Raw genomic sequence first — 15,862 nt, forward strand, 5'->3', positions numbered from 1 at the left:
GTTCGAGGCGAGAAAGACAAACTCACGACGCACACTTCCAAGTGCATGCACTGCGCTCGAACTGAATTCTTCGAGCAGGAGTACGCACGTATCTGCCTCGACCGTTCTTACTGAACATTTCGTCCCTGCCTCAGCCTTGTGGTCTTCTTTGTTCCTGGTAGGAGAAGATGCTAGGAAGCGAAGGCTTATCAGCTTCCACAGCCAGTCTGAGTACGACTTCGGCCGTAGTCTGAGTCTAGTATGATTTCGCAGAAGCGAGAGCGCGCTACCCCTGGACAAGTGCTAGCCTCGGGACGTTTCATGGACCCTGCAAGCATTTTGGCCCCAGGGCCGTATCTTCGTAGTTACATCATTTTGTGCTGGACCGCACCGGGGGGGGGGGGGGGGGGGGGGGGGCAGCATCAACAGCTCGGGATAGATGACTTTACCCAATGGACTATCAAGCTGATTGGGACGCACTGGGAGCGTCCGGCAGGTGTCGAAATGCTGTAGATTGTGCCGGGGCAGGAGGAGAAGCAGAACTGTTGTGTGCTGTCACCTCGGCCGAATTGGCCTCACGGGCTACAGATTTGTAAATGAAGGGACGAGTTCAGGCAGCACATCAAGATGGAGGTAGTCGGGTCCTAGGTACTGGAAACCTAAGTGGAAACTAGACAGCGACGAAGGACATATCGGAGTCGCAGTAAGTTTCATCGCACTGCTCTAATAAACTGACCCAGTATCGACGTCCAAAGGTTCAACATGAGATGTGCCGACAAATTTCGGTGCAGCTGCACGATGTGAGAGAGGGATGAGGATGAGATTGCCATGGAGGAGAGGTTCTATCTCGGCTGTGGACTGCGATAAGCGGCAGGGTCACATGCCATACAAGCCGTTCGCGTTGAAAACCCCACGGCCATGTCCATCTAGAAGATCCGCGAGACACATCGAGTCTTCCTTGGCCGCAATTGACTGATTGAATGGATCTCACCCGAAAGTGGAATGGAACCGCCATCGCTGACTCCTCTCATCTTCTCTTTCTCCTTCTCTCGATATTTTTTTTCTCTTCTCTTTTTTTTTTCTCTTCTTTTTTTTTCTTTTGTGTTTTTCCCCTTCCCCGCGTGGTTCGAGACAGCCGCTGCATGCCGACTGGGAGGAGGAATCGAAACGTAATGGATATTGCCAGATTGGTAGGTATCTGGGGGATGATCCGGGGAAAGAGGAGCCGATGAGTCGAAGCTGGGGGATTCAGGTTTGTGGTTACAGGGGCGTATAGTAGATAAATAGTAAGCATGGATAGAGGTACTACTTTAGTAGTGCACTAGTGAGTAGGATAACTCGATGATACCATGGTGAGTGGTCGAGATTCTAAGGCTCATTTCCTTCTTGTGGGAAGTCCACTGCATCCACACTGAAGAGTAAGTACTACGTGGTGAATCCATATAGCACTAACGAAACCAACGATAGTCTTGGGCTCCTTGAAAAAGGTCGTAGTAATATGTACGTGTAAGAGGAGATAGGACTGATGGATGTTCATTAGGATGTTTACATCTCTCATCGAGGCTCAAGCGCAAGCCCTGTTACACCTCCGACGCCTCCGCTTCTTGTCCCGTGAGATGAGAAATATCCGTGAATAGTCGAAAAGGAGAGAAGATGAAACTTTCGAAAGTCTCTTCACTCTACAAGTCTACAGTACAAGGAGGTCAGTTACGGTATGTGGCTATCTCGGCGCCTCGTGGCGTGGCAGAGAGCAGAAGGACCTTTCTAACCCACTTCTACGTGAGCATCACTAATCTACCGCTGCTGGGTAGTCCGTGACTCTGTAGTGGGTGACCAGTGGCAATGCCAAGAAGAGACTAGTACTACTACTACCCGAACAAGCAGTCAGTCGGGGCTGTCGGCGCAAGCCGCCCACTGCAAACGCACCGAGTCTGCCAGTCGTGAGTAGGCTGCTGGTGGAAGTGGATGGACTGGAAGAGGGCTGGTCACGAGGCCCGGCGGAAAGGGGTCAGACGCGGAGAGTTGATGATTGTTGTCATCCTGGATGTAACTTCGGGGTGGTTTTCCCCGCAAATGAGACTCGGAGAGGACTTCCCTTTCTCAGCTGGCAGTGAGGAGGAGGAGGAGGAGGAGGAGGAGGAGGAGGAGGAGGAGGATCTGACTCTGTCGGATGGAGTCAGACAGCACTCAGGCTGGGAGCTCCTTGAGGCTCCCAACCGCAGAGCATGAATTTGTCATCAGTGTAAATGACTGGCCGTCGACGGTACCTCCAAGCAGCGGGCAGATCGACCTGCTTGAGCGCATCAAATAGTCAAGGCCTCTTCCAGGCAGAACAGATACAACAAGTGCGCTTGAGGAATCTCCCCCGGTCTGGGGTACCCGGTTGAGGTCCACGGACCACCAGGAGGACCTGTATGTGGGTTCTAGATTTTAGTAGCGTGCCAGTCGCTGATCCACATTCCAGCCCGAGGCTCGGTCGTTGCCGCTGGTTCTTCCTCGAGCCGGACTTTTACGATTTTCTTGACTATCTTCACGCCCATCGCGCTTAGCCTAGTGTCATCATCGGGTCAATCCAGTCAGTAAGCCTGGTTGTGTCAGCTTTTCATCAACCGTTGGCCCTTGATCCCCCCCCCCCCCCCCTTTCACCAGTACTCACCTTCTTTCTTTCCTGTGTGGATGACTTTTGATCACTCGAGCGATCATCATCATCAACCTGTCTCGTGACCAGCAAATGGTCTCGATACTGTCATCGCACCCAGTCATAGCACTGCCCGCACTGCCACTGCCCGCTTGTCTTTATCGGCCGCAGAAAATGCCCTTCCCTGGGCCCTGGCCACCCGAAACGTGGTATCTGGTGTGGCCAAGACTTAACGTTGCAGTGCACCCTGGCCGCCAAGCAAATCTGTCTCTGCCAAGAAGGGTCCGCCAAGCCCCGAAAGTACCGGAAGAACCAAACCTTGCACACCGCCAAGGCCACTCCCAGCCCGGCCATTGGCCTGGATCGAGGACGTTGGCATCTTACAGGCATTGGACCGGAATGACCTTTGATTGATCTGGAAACCACACTGGGGCCGACTGGGCCAATGTCTGTCTTCAGGGCTATCAGATGAGGGTCCGCAAAGGATCTTGGCTCTGGAAATTGCTCGAATATGCCGTCGGACATGGCGATGGCGCTATCTCGCGTGCTGCGCACCCAGGTGCACGCCGGCGGGGTGCCGCAGCCGGGTGGATATCGGCCTTCTCTTTTTTCCCTTTTGCGAAGTAGGTCGCTACTCCCTCCACTTGGCCGGGGGAAACAGTGGCACCCGTGAAGGAAGCAGCTTTCAGCCGCCTGGATTGGTTCCCGGACTGTACATGGGACCGGGGGGACCATATCTGGAACGCACTGCGCAGTCGGTCCCAGGGACAAAAGGGTCCCCAACCCTAAACAGGATACTACAGTACTCCTAGTACTCATGGTTGGCTCCTCACCGAATCCTCAGGCAACAAGCACACTCCACGGTAGGCTTGGTATGCAGCCGGGACTGGAGGAACTCTTCCATCAACTTGCCACTGCATTTGAATTTTGGGATTTCTTTAATTACCCTTCTTCTCAGTCCTTTCTCACGGGCATTGGCCATTCAAATCTCCTGATCGCGGACCCGGTTATCAACGGTTCCAGTTCCCCTCCGGCCATGTGTGCTGATGGCCTTTGCCATATCGGGTTATACCGCCGGAGGTTCGAAGATATCGAGGACCTGGACACCAGGGAATGAATCATCCATATCTCGGTCCGTTCAGACTCCAGGACCAGGGGATCCTGGTACCTAGGTACTGCCTGCTACCTGGGGTAGTAATCAGGTACCTACTATAGAGTACAGACTACCACAGGACAAGGCAAGCGTCTGTCTTGGCTATGTGCACGCGCGCGAGAAACCCCACCCCCGGTCCCCTCCAAGAGGCGACCTTCCCAAATGGGCATCTTCCTATCAGGTGGCTGTCGCCGCTCCGCTGGTTTTCCGGAGAGTCTCTCCCGGAGAGCCTACACCTACTTGCTCGACCACCGTCTCCTCTCTCGGTGGATAGATGATGATATTATCGAGGTGCTTTGACAGGCGGCTTGGCGTTGGTGTGTGTGTGTGTGTGTGCGGCGCTCCATGAAGCCAGTGTAGCTGTGGATGGGATGGAAATCGATCATTCTTAAATATCACCCTTCACCCCTCCTCTGAATTCTCTCCGTCTTTCTCTTCTTTTCCACACTCCTCTCCTCCCCCCACTCTTCACCCTCCTCCGCGTGGTCGATCGTTTCTAGACCGTCCGTCATCTTGGTGCTGTCATTGACTTCGTACATACCCAAGATGAACGCCTCAGATCCCATCGACACGGCCGACGTGTCCAAGGCCCACGCCTTGGAGCACGATAGGGAATTGAATGAGAAGAGTTCGCATTTCACCGACGACATGGTCATTGAGCCAGCGCCGGTTGTGAGCGTTCCAGTGGAGGGTGAAGATGCCGCGTTGAACAAGAACTACCCTACCGACGAGGAATTGCAGACCCTGCGTCGTATCTCGGGTCACCTGCACTGGACCATTTTCACCGTTGCCTTTGTCGAGCTGTGTGAGCGATTCTCGTACTACGGAACGACAGCAGTGTGTGAGTAACCTGCAACCATCACCCCAACACATCACCCAAGATTCGCAAATTAGCATTGGGCTGTCTTCAAGTCCGCCCTCCATTGTATGTCTAGCTTGCTAACCCATTTGCTCTTTCTTCTTCTTCCGTTCTCAATAGTCGTCAACTTCATCCAGCGTCCTCTGCCTGACGGTTCAACCACTGGTGCTCTGGTTGGTGACATGACCAATGGGGTGCCCGGTGCCTTGGGTATGGGCCAGCGTGCCTCGACTGGTCTCACACTGTGTATGTGGTCGATCCGTGGTCCTGCACGCAATCGGTACAATTGTGCTTACAAACAAATTGAATAGTCAACCAGTTCTGGTCCTATCTGTGCCCCTTGGCCGGTGCTTATATCGCGGATCAGTACTGGGGTCGTTTCCGTACCATCTTTTCGGCCATTGCCTGCTCCTTCGTCGGCCACATTTTCTTGATTGTTTCCGCCTTACCACCAGTGATTAAGACCTCTGGTGGCTCAATGGGATGTTTCGTTGTTGGTCTTGTGATAATGGGAGTTGGCACCGGTGGTTTCAAGTCAGTTTATCCTTCTGTGTTATTTGTCGTTTTCACCACACCAGGGGAAGGTTCCAGTCTAATCATGCATGAAACAATACTCACATTTTTTCCGATCGACAGGTCCAACATCTCTCCTCTTATTGCGGAGCAGTATCGTGATGATAAGCCTTACGTGAAGACCTTGGCCAGTGGAGAGCGAGTCATCGTTGACCCCGCCGCGACAGTGGCTCGAATCTACATGTACTTCTACCTGATGGTCAACGTTGGCTCATTGATCGGCCAGCTGTCCATGGTCTACGCCGAGCGATACATTGGATTCTGGCTCTCCTTCCTCCTGCCTACTCTGATGTTCTGCCTGTGCCCCCTGGTTCTGTTTGCTTGCCGCAAGAATTACTACCTGACTCCTCCTACCGGCTCGACTTACAGCCAAGCATTCCGTCTGTGGGGTCTGGCATTGAAGGGCCGTTGGTCCCTCAACCCCGCCAAGTTGTGAGTTTCCATTCATCCCTCCCAGTTCAAGCAGCAGCGGCAGTGCCGGAGCAAAAAGACTAATCGCACAACCAATAGGTTCACATCCACTCCTGAACAGTATAAGGACTGGAACCATGTCAAGCCTTCCAACTTGGGCGCCAACAAGCCCCAGTGGATGACCTTCGACGATGCCTGGGTTGATGAAGTGTACCGTGGTCTCAAGGCCTGCAAGGTGCTCTTGTGGTACCCTCTTTACTGTACGTGTTGACTAGGGCAGATATTGACATGACTTCTGGTCAACACAGTCTCGTTTAATGCCATCTGCTAATGTTGTCTCTCCTTACAGGGCTGGCCTACAACCAAATGACCAACAACTTGACTTCCCAGGCCGCTACCATGACCCTGAACGGTGTGCCCAACGACGTAATCAACAACTTCAACCCCTTTGCCCTGATCATCTTCATCCCCATCTTCGACCGCCTTGTCTACCCTGGTCTTCGTCGCATGGGCTTCAACTTCACCCCCGTCAAGCGTATCACTGCTGGTTTCGCTATGGCTGGTGCTGGTATGATCGTCGCCGCGGTCACTCAGTACTACATCTACAAGACAGGTGACTGTGGCAAGGAAGCCAACCGCTGTCTCGAGGAGTTCGACAAGCACAGCCCCATCTCCGTCTGGGTCCAAGTTCTGACCTACGTCTTGGGTGGTATCTCCGAGATTCTGGCCTCGGTCACCTCACTCGAGTACGCCTACACCAAGGCTCCTCGTAACATGCGTTCCCTCGTTCAGGCCGTATCACTCTTCATGAACGCCATCTCTGCCGCCATCGGCCAGGCCTTTGTCAGTCTGTCTGCCGACCCCCTGTTGGAGTGGAACTATGGTGTCGTGGCCATTCTGGCCTATGCTGGCTGCATTGGCTTCTGGCTGTGCAACCGTCACATCGACGCCGACGAAGACCGCATGAACATGCTGCCCGAGAGTAATTTTGAAGGCCGTCCCACTCAACGCAATGATGTTGAGGGTAAGCACTAAATGGAAGTCGATTGGTGTGATATGATGCACATGTATAAAGGATTTCATGCGAGAACGTCAGCCAAACCTCCCCTCCCCCAAGTTGTGCCTTCGGATTATATTGCTACGAGAAGTGATCGAGAGACATTTGACTATTGTCCATGAGATACCACGTTGCCATGTCTTTTTTTTTTTTTTTGGGAATGAAAGTCAACGAAATACTATGATATTGATTTGCAGATTGGAAACTAGGAAGACGCAAGATCTTGTAATGAGGCAGAACAAACATTAATTGACGTTATTGTTACATGTTGACAATTCAAATGAGCACGGAAGTCTGTTCTTCACTCCTCCGCCTCATCATCTTCCATATCCTCATCCCCATCAGCTTCACCTTCAGGCACGTACTCTTCCTCATTACCATCTTCAGCCTGGGCTTGATCATCTCCGCCCTTCTGCTGTTTGTCTTCCTTCTTGTTGTTTTCGTTGTCATCCTTCGCCGCAGGTTTCTTGGACTTGTCCGACTGTCCATTCTCTTTCTGTCTCTTGTTTGATCCAGTGGACTGTTCAGCAGTTCGCTTGGTCCCCGCCTCGGCTTTTTCCTCTCCCTTGGACTCTTCTCCGTCGTTCTCATCCTCGTTCTCATCCTTGGCCTCGGCCTTGCTGGCACTCCTTGTCTTGGGCGGCGTAGTTTTGTTGCTGTCGTCGTTCTTCTTCTTCTCTTCCTGCTTTTGTTGTTGTTGTTTGCCTCCCTTGTTTTTACCTTGACCTTTGTCTTGGGTCTTGGCTTGCTCATTCTCATCCTCGTCTTCACCTTCACCTTGCTCCACTTCTTCCTCCTCATCACCCTCACCATCATCCTTCCCATCTTTCTCATCACCACCCTTCCCCCGCTGACCATCACTCACACCCTTCCTCGCCCCCTTCGCCTCCTCCGTATTCCCCACAAACTGCTTCCCCTGTCTCGAACCCTCCACCTTCTTCTCATCCGTCTCCTCCTTCTCCTTCTCACTCATCTGCTCCCACGCCTTCTTCGGCAGATACCGTTTCCGCGTCGTCCCCGCCTCTTCCTCATCCTCCTGCTTCGCCTGTCCGGGGCCTTCTTTAGTCTGCCACTCCTCTTCGCCCCATTTGTCGAGGTTCTTCTGGGACGAATCCTGGCCCGTTTCTTTGTCGGTCGTGTAGCCGCCGCCGCGCTTTTTGTATTCGGCGGCCATCATTTGGGCCTGGCCGATTTGGATCGATACATTAGACGCGGAAGCGTGAAAAGAGGGACGGGGGGTTGGACAGGGCCATTGATTGGCGACGAGGAAATGGGAAGAAGAAGAGGAGGATGGATTTACGAGGGGCTCTCACCTTTCGAGCAGACCATTGACCTGGTTCGCCGCCCTTGTCGCTATTGTGAATTTCCTCCTTGACTTGATCGCGGAGTTCGGGATCGGTGTACTTGTCGCGGGAAGGCATCGTAGGACTGGAGAATGGAGAATTGGAAAGGGAGAGGTAGCAAGTGTGAGATGGATGTAGATGGATGAGATGGGGGGGGGTAATTGTATAAGCTTCTAGCTGGAGGGCTGTCAAGAATAATTCCGTGGATATGATCGATTGCGAAAAAAAGTTGGGGAAAGTAAGATACAACCAGCTCCTACTTATACGATATAGTCCCAGTGACCAGTCGAGTCCACTAGCTACCAGAATATGAGCGATAACTCATACCCAAATCAAGCCCGGGCGAACCCACAGCACTGTTCCTCCAGGCTCAAGGGATGCAGACAAGGGGGGGGGGGGGGCATTAGACAATTGTGACGTGGGATGCGCGGATTCAATTAATTTTTTTTTAAAAAAAATTTCAATTCAAGACTTTCTCCGCAGTTCGCAAGCTTCAACCCTGAAACCCAGTGAACGAACCGAACCCACTGTTCCAGGACCGATCAGTCCAGATCAGCCTCAGTCAAGCTACAGCTGGAATGATCCAACCCCGAGATCGCCGTCTTGAACCAGTCCGTCTGAACAATTTACCGGATCGTTTGACTGCGATGATAATTGGCTAGATTTCCGGACGGGCGAGAAGTAAGTGAACATTGCCGAGATGGCATCAAGCCCAGAGCAGCTACTGTACCAGGGTACCCTGACTGAATATGGACTTGCATCCCTCCCTGCATCGGTGACATCCGTGACATAGCACGTACCACCACTGCTCTGTGAATCCACCAACGATACACTACACTGCACGACGGACTAGAGTACTACAGGACTTCTCCTAACTCTGTCCTGATGGTGATGTACTGTATGACGGACCCCCCCCCCCCCCACAAGCTCCTCTACGTTGAACAATAGCACCAATTTCACCCTGACCCTTTCCCTCTTTTTGTTTTCCTCCACTCGACGATCTAAGGTTAAACTTGGATCTATCTTGGTTCATAGGTGACATCATGTGAAAGTTTCGATTTCGATCTCCACGCGGAATGCGACCGGGTTACTCGGCACTTACCTGGGGCTACCTCAACCTGCCTGCCAAGCCCGTGAGTGGCCTTCAATTCAGCTATATGGACACATGAATTACGGCGCACGTGCGAACAAGTATCCTTAATTACGCACTGCGCTTGTGAGGCTCGTGACCAAGTGGCGGCTGGAGGTTCTTGAGGCGAACGATAGAAGAGATCTCGCCTGATCTCGTCTTGGGTGCACAGATGCTCGGGCCTTAGGGCCGGCTCCGATCTTGAGAGAAATCCAGTTTCGAGATAACTTTATCGTTCGTGCGGGTGCGGGTACCTACTATAGTGGGGGGGGGGGGGGGGGGGGATCCGGTTCCGTGTATGGATGGCTCCGGAGATGCGGTGCGCGGCCGGGGAGGCTTACAGGACGGGAAAGGGTATCTACGACGGCGACATCTACTTCATCCGTCTCCGTGTCCCTGACATCGGTCGCAAAGTGTCACGGCGCAGACTACACATGACAACGGGATACGATTCACGGTTGAATCGGCCCCCGCATCGTCCGAGGGTCGGAACTTTAGGAGTACTACAGAGATTTAGGGACTGGGTATACAAAACCTCTATGTGTATATATCGTAGTCATCGTGGAATCTGTACGAAGACTCCAAAATTCAGTCTTTGAATCCAGACCCTATGGTAGACGTGGATACGCTGCCTAGCTCATAGGTTATCTAACCTACGATCCGGAACTTCACTCGTAATTGAGATAAGATTTCTGTTAGATTCTTTATACTAGAACTAATCTAATAAACCTAAATAGACTAACCATCAAGAGACTAAGCTTATAATCTCATAACCAACTCAGAGTAACTTTACCCACTAGATACTAGAGTTTCTTAGAGAAGGCTACTTGAATCAAGCTATTATTCTAGAAAAAGTACTATCACTGTGAAGGGCTGTAGCGGACTTGATTCAATTGTACTAGGCTAACATACTGTTTACACTCTACAGCTATCTTGAGGAAAGAAAGAAGAAGAAGAGACAGGAGTCGGTCGCGGTCCTTAAGAGGGTCGATCCCGTTTTGGACAGAATTCTCTAGACCCTCGTCATGGATCATGGAATCGCTCATAATCATTCTGCCAAGACGGTATCCGAAGGCCATGGCACATGGTTTACCACCAAGCTCTGGCCCGTCACAATCACAGCGTCGTGTTACGTGGTGCCTGCTGGTTACTGTGAGTTACTGAGTAGCGTTGGGAGGTGGCTACAATAGGTCCAGCATCACCCATGTCTGAGAGGGATGAGAATCAGATTGACTGGCTAGGAGAGATTCTATCTAGGCTATGGACTGTGTTGAGACGGCAGTATCACATTCACATGCCATACGAACATCTAATAACTGACTAGTTAACTAGCAAGAATCCCCGCTTACTGAAGTCCACTACTCTAACTGAACAACTAGTTGCGAACTTATTTTTCGCCCAAAGGATAGGTAGTCCTAAGGAAAGTACGGGGATTTTCAATATTCGCAGAATCCTAGACGAGCTTTCATAGAAATCGAACCATAAACTATCTAGCATGAAGCTTAAAAATTTTAAATCGGAATTAGCTATTACCCGTACTTATCGACAGGCCTTCTACAAGGAGCTCTTCTTACACACGTTGCGGAAGGGCTCGGCCCGCAATGGACGTGCAGTTGGACTTTTATTTGGCGGGGGTTGAGGTAGGGAGTCGGGTTGTCACGAGCGCCGGCGAGTGATGCAGAAATACTTGGAGAAGAATGGAGACTTAGCATGCAAAGAGCTGAGGGTCTTCTGTAAGCACAATCGTTCCTTGTTCCATCAGACAGCCCAATACTTTCTCCTTCAGAAAGGATCTTTCCCGACGGAGTAGAAAAGGCGCACTATTCCCCTCGAAAGCATTGCGAGCCATGTCCAGGACACAGCAACTTGACATTTACAATCTGGTCCATCCTGGATATTCGATCAATCAGCTCACTCAGCCAGAACCCGGGCCTGGAGCCGCAATAGAATACGATTCTCTCTACTGGATTGATCATCTAAATGAATACTCTGCTAGCAAGAGCGCGACCAAAGACCTCCGTAATTGTCCTGCAGTTATCGATTTCTTTACGCATGACTTCTTTTTCCGAGGCTGTTAACCTATCAGGAGTTTTATCATATAATAGGAAGAAGACGAATTTCCAAACCGGGAGTGCACCGCATGGTTCCTCTCTGAAATGACGAACATGGCAAAGTGCTCAACGGCTGCGGAGGCTCAGTACGAAAAGGGGCTTCGCAAAGAAGATATCGCGGTAAGAATGACCTTGCGCGATTTTGGCGTTTTTACGTTCGCACGGACTACGCTTTGAAAGCTTAGTTGGAAATCTGGAATGAAAGCATCTGGGGGGAGATTTCAGGCCCCAATATCAGGATATCAATGACCGAGTAATATGACATCATGCAATGCAGCATTAGGATTAAATATGGGTGCTGCCCGTCGCGCATGTCTTTCTCTCTCCCCACGCTATACAATTTGGTGAACAGTGGCCGCTATACTCCGTAAAATAGCAACATGACGTCATACAATCCTCCGCTATCGCTGGTCATTCTGGGGACTATTTTCATTGGCCTTGAATTGTTAAGTTCTTTGGCCATCGGGCTGGATATCTTGTACCGACGCGGCTGACGGTCGATGATGGTAATCATGTAAGTTGGTGGTTGGTTGTGTCCGTGGTGTATACACAACTTGAGCTGATCGTGTATCGTCAGGATCCCTGTCTACGTACTGAACGCTCTGTACCTTGCGCCTATAACAATCTGGACATACATAACTATGGTCGACCTCCGCTACCTTCGACAGGACCCGCATCAGATGGGAAACAGGGCCACACCCAGTACGTATCTCCCTTCAAGGATGGGCCACGCAGATGCTCTAACCGAGTTAAACATTTTCAAATTGCAGGGCAGATAAAACCTATGCTCATGAAGGGGAGGGCGGCGATCATGAGAAAATGCAGCATAGCCATTGCCATAGCGCGGGTTCATCGAGACCGATGTTTGCAACCGTGACGGTCGCAGTATGCCATTGCGGTGCTGGATGTCTTCTTGGTGATATTGTAGGAGAGTGGCTTGTTTATGGCACCAATGCAACTATTAATGGACACCACCTGTGGGTCTCATTCCTAGTCGGTTTGTTAAACCCCCCTCTAAGGTGCCCCGTTCAATAAAGTCTTCTGAGCTAACTTCTACGGCAGACTACGGCTTTGCTCTTCTATTTGGCGTTTTTTTCCAGTATTTCTCTATCGCTCCTATGTCAGGAGAATATGGTCCAGTCACAATCTGGCGCTCATTGAAGGCGGACTTTTTGTCTTTGACGTCATTTCAGGTCGGCCTCTACGGATGGATGGCGATATACCAAATTGTTATCTGGAACTATGGACTTGAGATGAACAATGTAGTTTATTGGTGGATGATGCAGGTATTTGTGCGCATAATCTTGTGGATAACGCCAATGCTAATGGACGCTCTCTTCAGGTCGGAATGTTCTTGGGCCACTGGACGGCAATTCCTATGAACTGGCTACTGATCAAGTACAAGGTCAAGGAGCCTTGCGCATGAGCGTCAGTGGCTGCCTGTGACTTGAAGGTTCGGAGCATAGAATGGCTCATGTAAGTAGCACCAGCCTATGTTATTCAACCTCGTCAACTAACTCATTTTAGCCAATACGCTCATTTCAGATCTTCTTTTTCAGCGGGGAGTTCACTGTGCACTTGTTACGTGTGAATAGAGATATTCTCAGCAACAGAATACATTTCAACGATCGAACGATGCAGTCCGTGCCACACACAAATAGAGCTACGGATTCGGGAATAGCTGATGACTGTCAAGGGCTGTAACGGAATTGATTCAATTGCACTAGCCCGACATGGTGTCTACGACAATCTTGGGGAAAGAAAGAGACACGGTCTCTTCCTGGATTTATCTTGGCCATTCTGCCGCAGGCGGTGGCCACCCTTCCAACGTCCGGCAGAATAGGTCGCGGGTGACGCGGTCCGCGTCACATACACGTGATACACTATCAGATGCACACGTGACCCCGACCGAGTAGCTACATAGTCCCCTCTCGTAATATCGGTAATGTAAGGACAATCCCCCAAACGGGAATAGCCCGAGGGAGGACTGGGTCGAATACAGGCTACGTGAAGAGACGGTAATGATTAGATAGAGATGCGAGGGGGGAAAGATATCTCAACGGTTACGGAGTAAGTCAATATAGGCATGGGTGAGTAACAACTCTGACTCTTGATTCCGTAGGATATCCTAGACTTAATCGAAGACGAATTCGCGGAAGGATTAATTCGGTTCGCTAAATTATCTACTCTTCTCCCTACATTATCTACTCTTTATTACTTAATACTCTTTATTACTTAACGCTCTATATACTAGATTCTTCTTAATATATCTAACGAGGGATACCGATCGAGGACGATGGCATTTTTTGCAGGGGGCATTAACGCGGGACCGCGTCCCACATACGTGATACACGATCAGATAAACACGTGACCCCGACCGAGTAGCTATGGCCCCTCGAGTAGTTCACAGTCTTCGAAGAATCCATCTCTTTTCGTTCCGACCACTCAATAGCGGGGCCGAGACACCTCAAGCATCTCTCGGGGCTCGGCTGGTCGCCCCGAAGCGCAGATGGGCTGACGGGTGGGTTGCCAGACCCCGACGGGGCGATTGATAACCCGATTCATCTTGACAATCACAACAACAACAACCGGGGCCGACCAAAATGACCAGGGTGAAGCATCAAGCAACGAGGAACTTTCCTCGCCAACCATGTCAGCCCGAGTCACAAGTCACCCCTCGATATAAATACTCTATGAATTGGTACGGCTTGCTTTGGCTGCACTCGATTTTGGACATTCGATCCTCATGCCCAACCATTATTCCCGGCTCTTCATTCTCGGATCAGTCATCATCGTCATGGCGTCTGTACTCCTGGCGCCATTCAAGCCACTGACTCTTCGAATCAAGGTCCTGGGTGTCAGTCGAATATTTGGATCATTTTAGAATCTGCATGGTGAAGACACAAAGGTCATTTCAAATACCTTGTTCACCGAAGACTTGCACTATCATGCCCCGTCGCATCAGTTGTTCGGTGCGTCCGAGGGTGATGACAAGACTAGGAAGACATAGTATCCTCCGTGCGTCCGACTATCCTCCCTCTTTACCCTATACATGCTGACCAAACTGCAAACAGATTGACCAACTGGAACGAGCCGGAGTCCATCGGCCAAGGAACCATTATCGCGATTGATGCCAATGTAGCTTCCTACCGACCTTGTCCTTGAACCCGAAGCGCGATCACTTACAAAGCCATCCATACATAGACCCTGACTGCCACACGCCTGACGTCGCGTAACTTCAAAGGACCCTTCAACACCCATGGAATCGACATCTACACACCACCCGAGGATCCGAGCTCTATTTACATCGTGGCAGTCAATCATCTGCCCAACCCAGCCTTCTACGCATCTGCCACTCGTCCCAATCCGGCGCAGATCCCCCAAGCCCGCTCGCGCCTGGAGATCTTTCACCACAAACTCGGCTCCACCGAAGCAACTCACCTGCGCTCCATCTGGCATCCACTCATCCGAACCCCCAACGACGTCTACTTCCACACCCTCCACGAGATTTACGTCACCAACGACCATTTCTATCGCGATGGCGTGATGCGACTCATCGAGGACCTGGCCTACGGCAAGACCGCCCCGACTGACCTGATCCACCTGAAGATCACGGATCCCTTCACTCAGACCCTCAAGTCCGGCGGTGATGTCGACGACACAGCCGGTGTGGTCGGAACCCTCGCGAACAAAGGAATCCACAACAACAACGGTCTGGGCCACGGCAAGACCCCGTCCGAAATCATGATCGGCCGGCACCGCCATCGGCCAGCTTCTCCTGGCCGAAGTCGACCAGCAGCGTAAACCCACGCTCAAGATCCACGAGAGGATCCAACTCCCCTGTACCCTGGACAATCCCTCTTACTTTGCCGATCCCTACGTGGCCAAGACCGGCAGAGATGCCAGCGGGTATGTACTTGCGTCCCTGGCCCAGGCCATCGCCTTCCCGAATGGACTCGATCTCGTAATGGTCATGCTGGTCCAGCCCAGAGGTGACACCAACTCCAAAGACAAGTCCAAAGACCATTGGACGCAAAAGGTAATCTTCCAGGACGACGGCCATATTCTTCGAACCGCCAGCACAGCAGTTCTGGTCGCAATTGACCCGGATATGAACAAGGGAAAAAAGCAAGCAAACCTCTTCGTGACCGGTCCATTAGGCCACGGCGTCGTGGTCTCTCGGATTAAACCTTGATTTTTTTTTGGAGCTTGCTGCCTTCCACTGTCCAGTTACCAGTGAGCCCGGATACCCATACTCATTAGTCCATTTTAAGTCTATGATCGCCAACTTGACCACTTGTTGCAGTTTGTTTCTTCATGGTCCCTATCATATGGAAATTGGCTTCCGAAATGCCATGAGACTCGACACACCTCAATGAGGCCTGCATTTATTGTACGCAACTTCAATAATCGAGGCCAGTGTCTTGACAGAATGATTAACGGGCAAACCAGCGGTTTGAATATCTCCCGTCCCATCCGGTTGATGGCATGAGTACCGAAAATGCTTAGCATATTTTCAGATGAAGTTAAAGTTCGTTTATACATTCAAGACACTAATTAGGGTGTGTATCTCCTCAAATGACCTTCGATCACCAACATTTGTCCATGA

General features: G+C 51.1%; 4 protein-coding genes across 4 annotated transcripts; 3 read left to right on the plus strand and 1 right to left on the minus strand.

Annotated features, from left to right (window-relative positions):
* Positions 1–2,052: 2,052 nt before the first annotated feature.
* On the plus strand, positions 2,053–2,528 carry N7539_004415 (uncharacterized protein; the record flags this gene model as incomplete). The annotated part of the gene is made up of 3 exons (XM_056934017.1): positions 2,053–2,154; positions 2,291–2,391; positions 2,444–2,528. The coding sequence occupies 3 exons, from the start codon at positions 2,053–2,055 to the stop codon at positions 2,526–2,528; spliced, it is 288 nt and encodes a 95-aa protein (XP_056791558.1).
* A 1,788-nt stretch (positions 2,529–4,316) lies between these two features.
* On the plus strand, positions 4,317–6,648 carry N7539_004416 (uncharacterized protein; the record flags this gene model as incomplete). Its single annotated transcript, XM_056934018.1, has 5 exons — positions 4,317–4,611; positions 4,750–4,875; positions 4,941–5,634; positions 5,713–5,873; positions 5,963–6,648. 5 exons carry the CDS (start codon positions 4,317–4,319, stop codon positions 6,646–6,648), a joined length of 1,962 nt encoding a protein of 653 aa, XP_056791559.1.
* Positions 6,649–6,971: 323 nt separating this feature from the next.
* N7539_004417 (uncharacterized protein) lies at positions 6,972–8,091 on the minus strand (the record flags this gene model as incomplete). The annotated part of the gene is made up of 2 exons (XM_056934019.1): positions 6,972–7,853; positions 7,984–8,091. 2 exons carry the CDS (start codon positions 8,089–8,091, stop codon positions 6,972–6,974), a joined length of 990 nt encoding a protein of 329 aa, XP_056791560.1.
* A 5,959-nt stretch (positions 8,092–14,050) lies between these two features.
* On the plus strand, positions 14,051–15,448 carry N7539_004418 (serum paraoxonase/arylesterase family protein; the record flags this gene model as incomplete). The annotated part of the gene is made up of 3 exons (XM_056934020.1): positions 14,051–14,110; positions 14,458–15,053; positions 15,082–15,448. The coding sequence occupies 3 exons, from the start codon at positions 14,051–14,053 to the stop codon at positions 15,446–15,448; spliced, it is 1,023 nt and encodes a 340-aa protein (XP_056791561.1).
* Positions 15,449–15,862: the final 414 nt, after the last annotated feature.

Source organism: Penicillium diatomitis (genome assembly GCF_028827545.1).
Source record: "Penicillium diatomitis strain IBT 30728 chromosome Unknown utg000004l_segment0_segment0, whole genome shotgun sequence".
In the NCBI taxonomy this organism is placed as follows: Eukaryota; Fungi; Ascomycota; class Eurotiomycetes; order Eurotiales; family Aspergillaceae; genus Penicillium; species Penicillium diatomitis.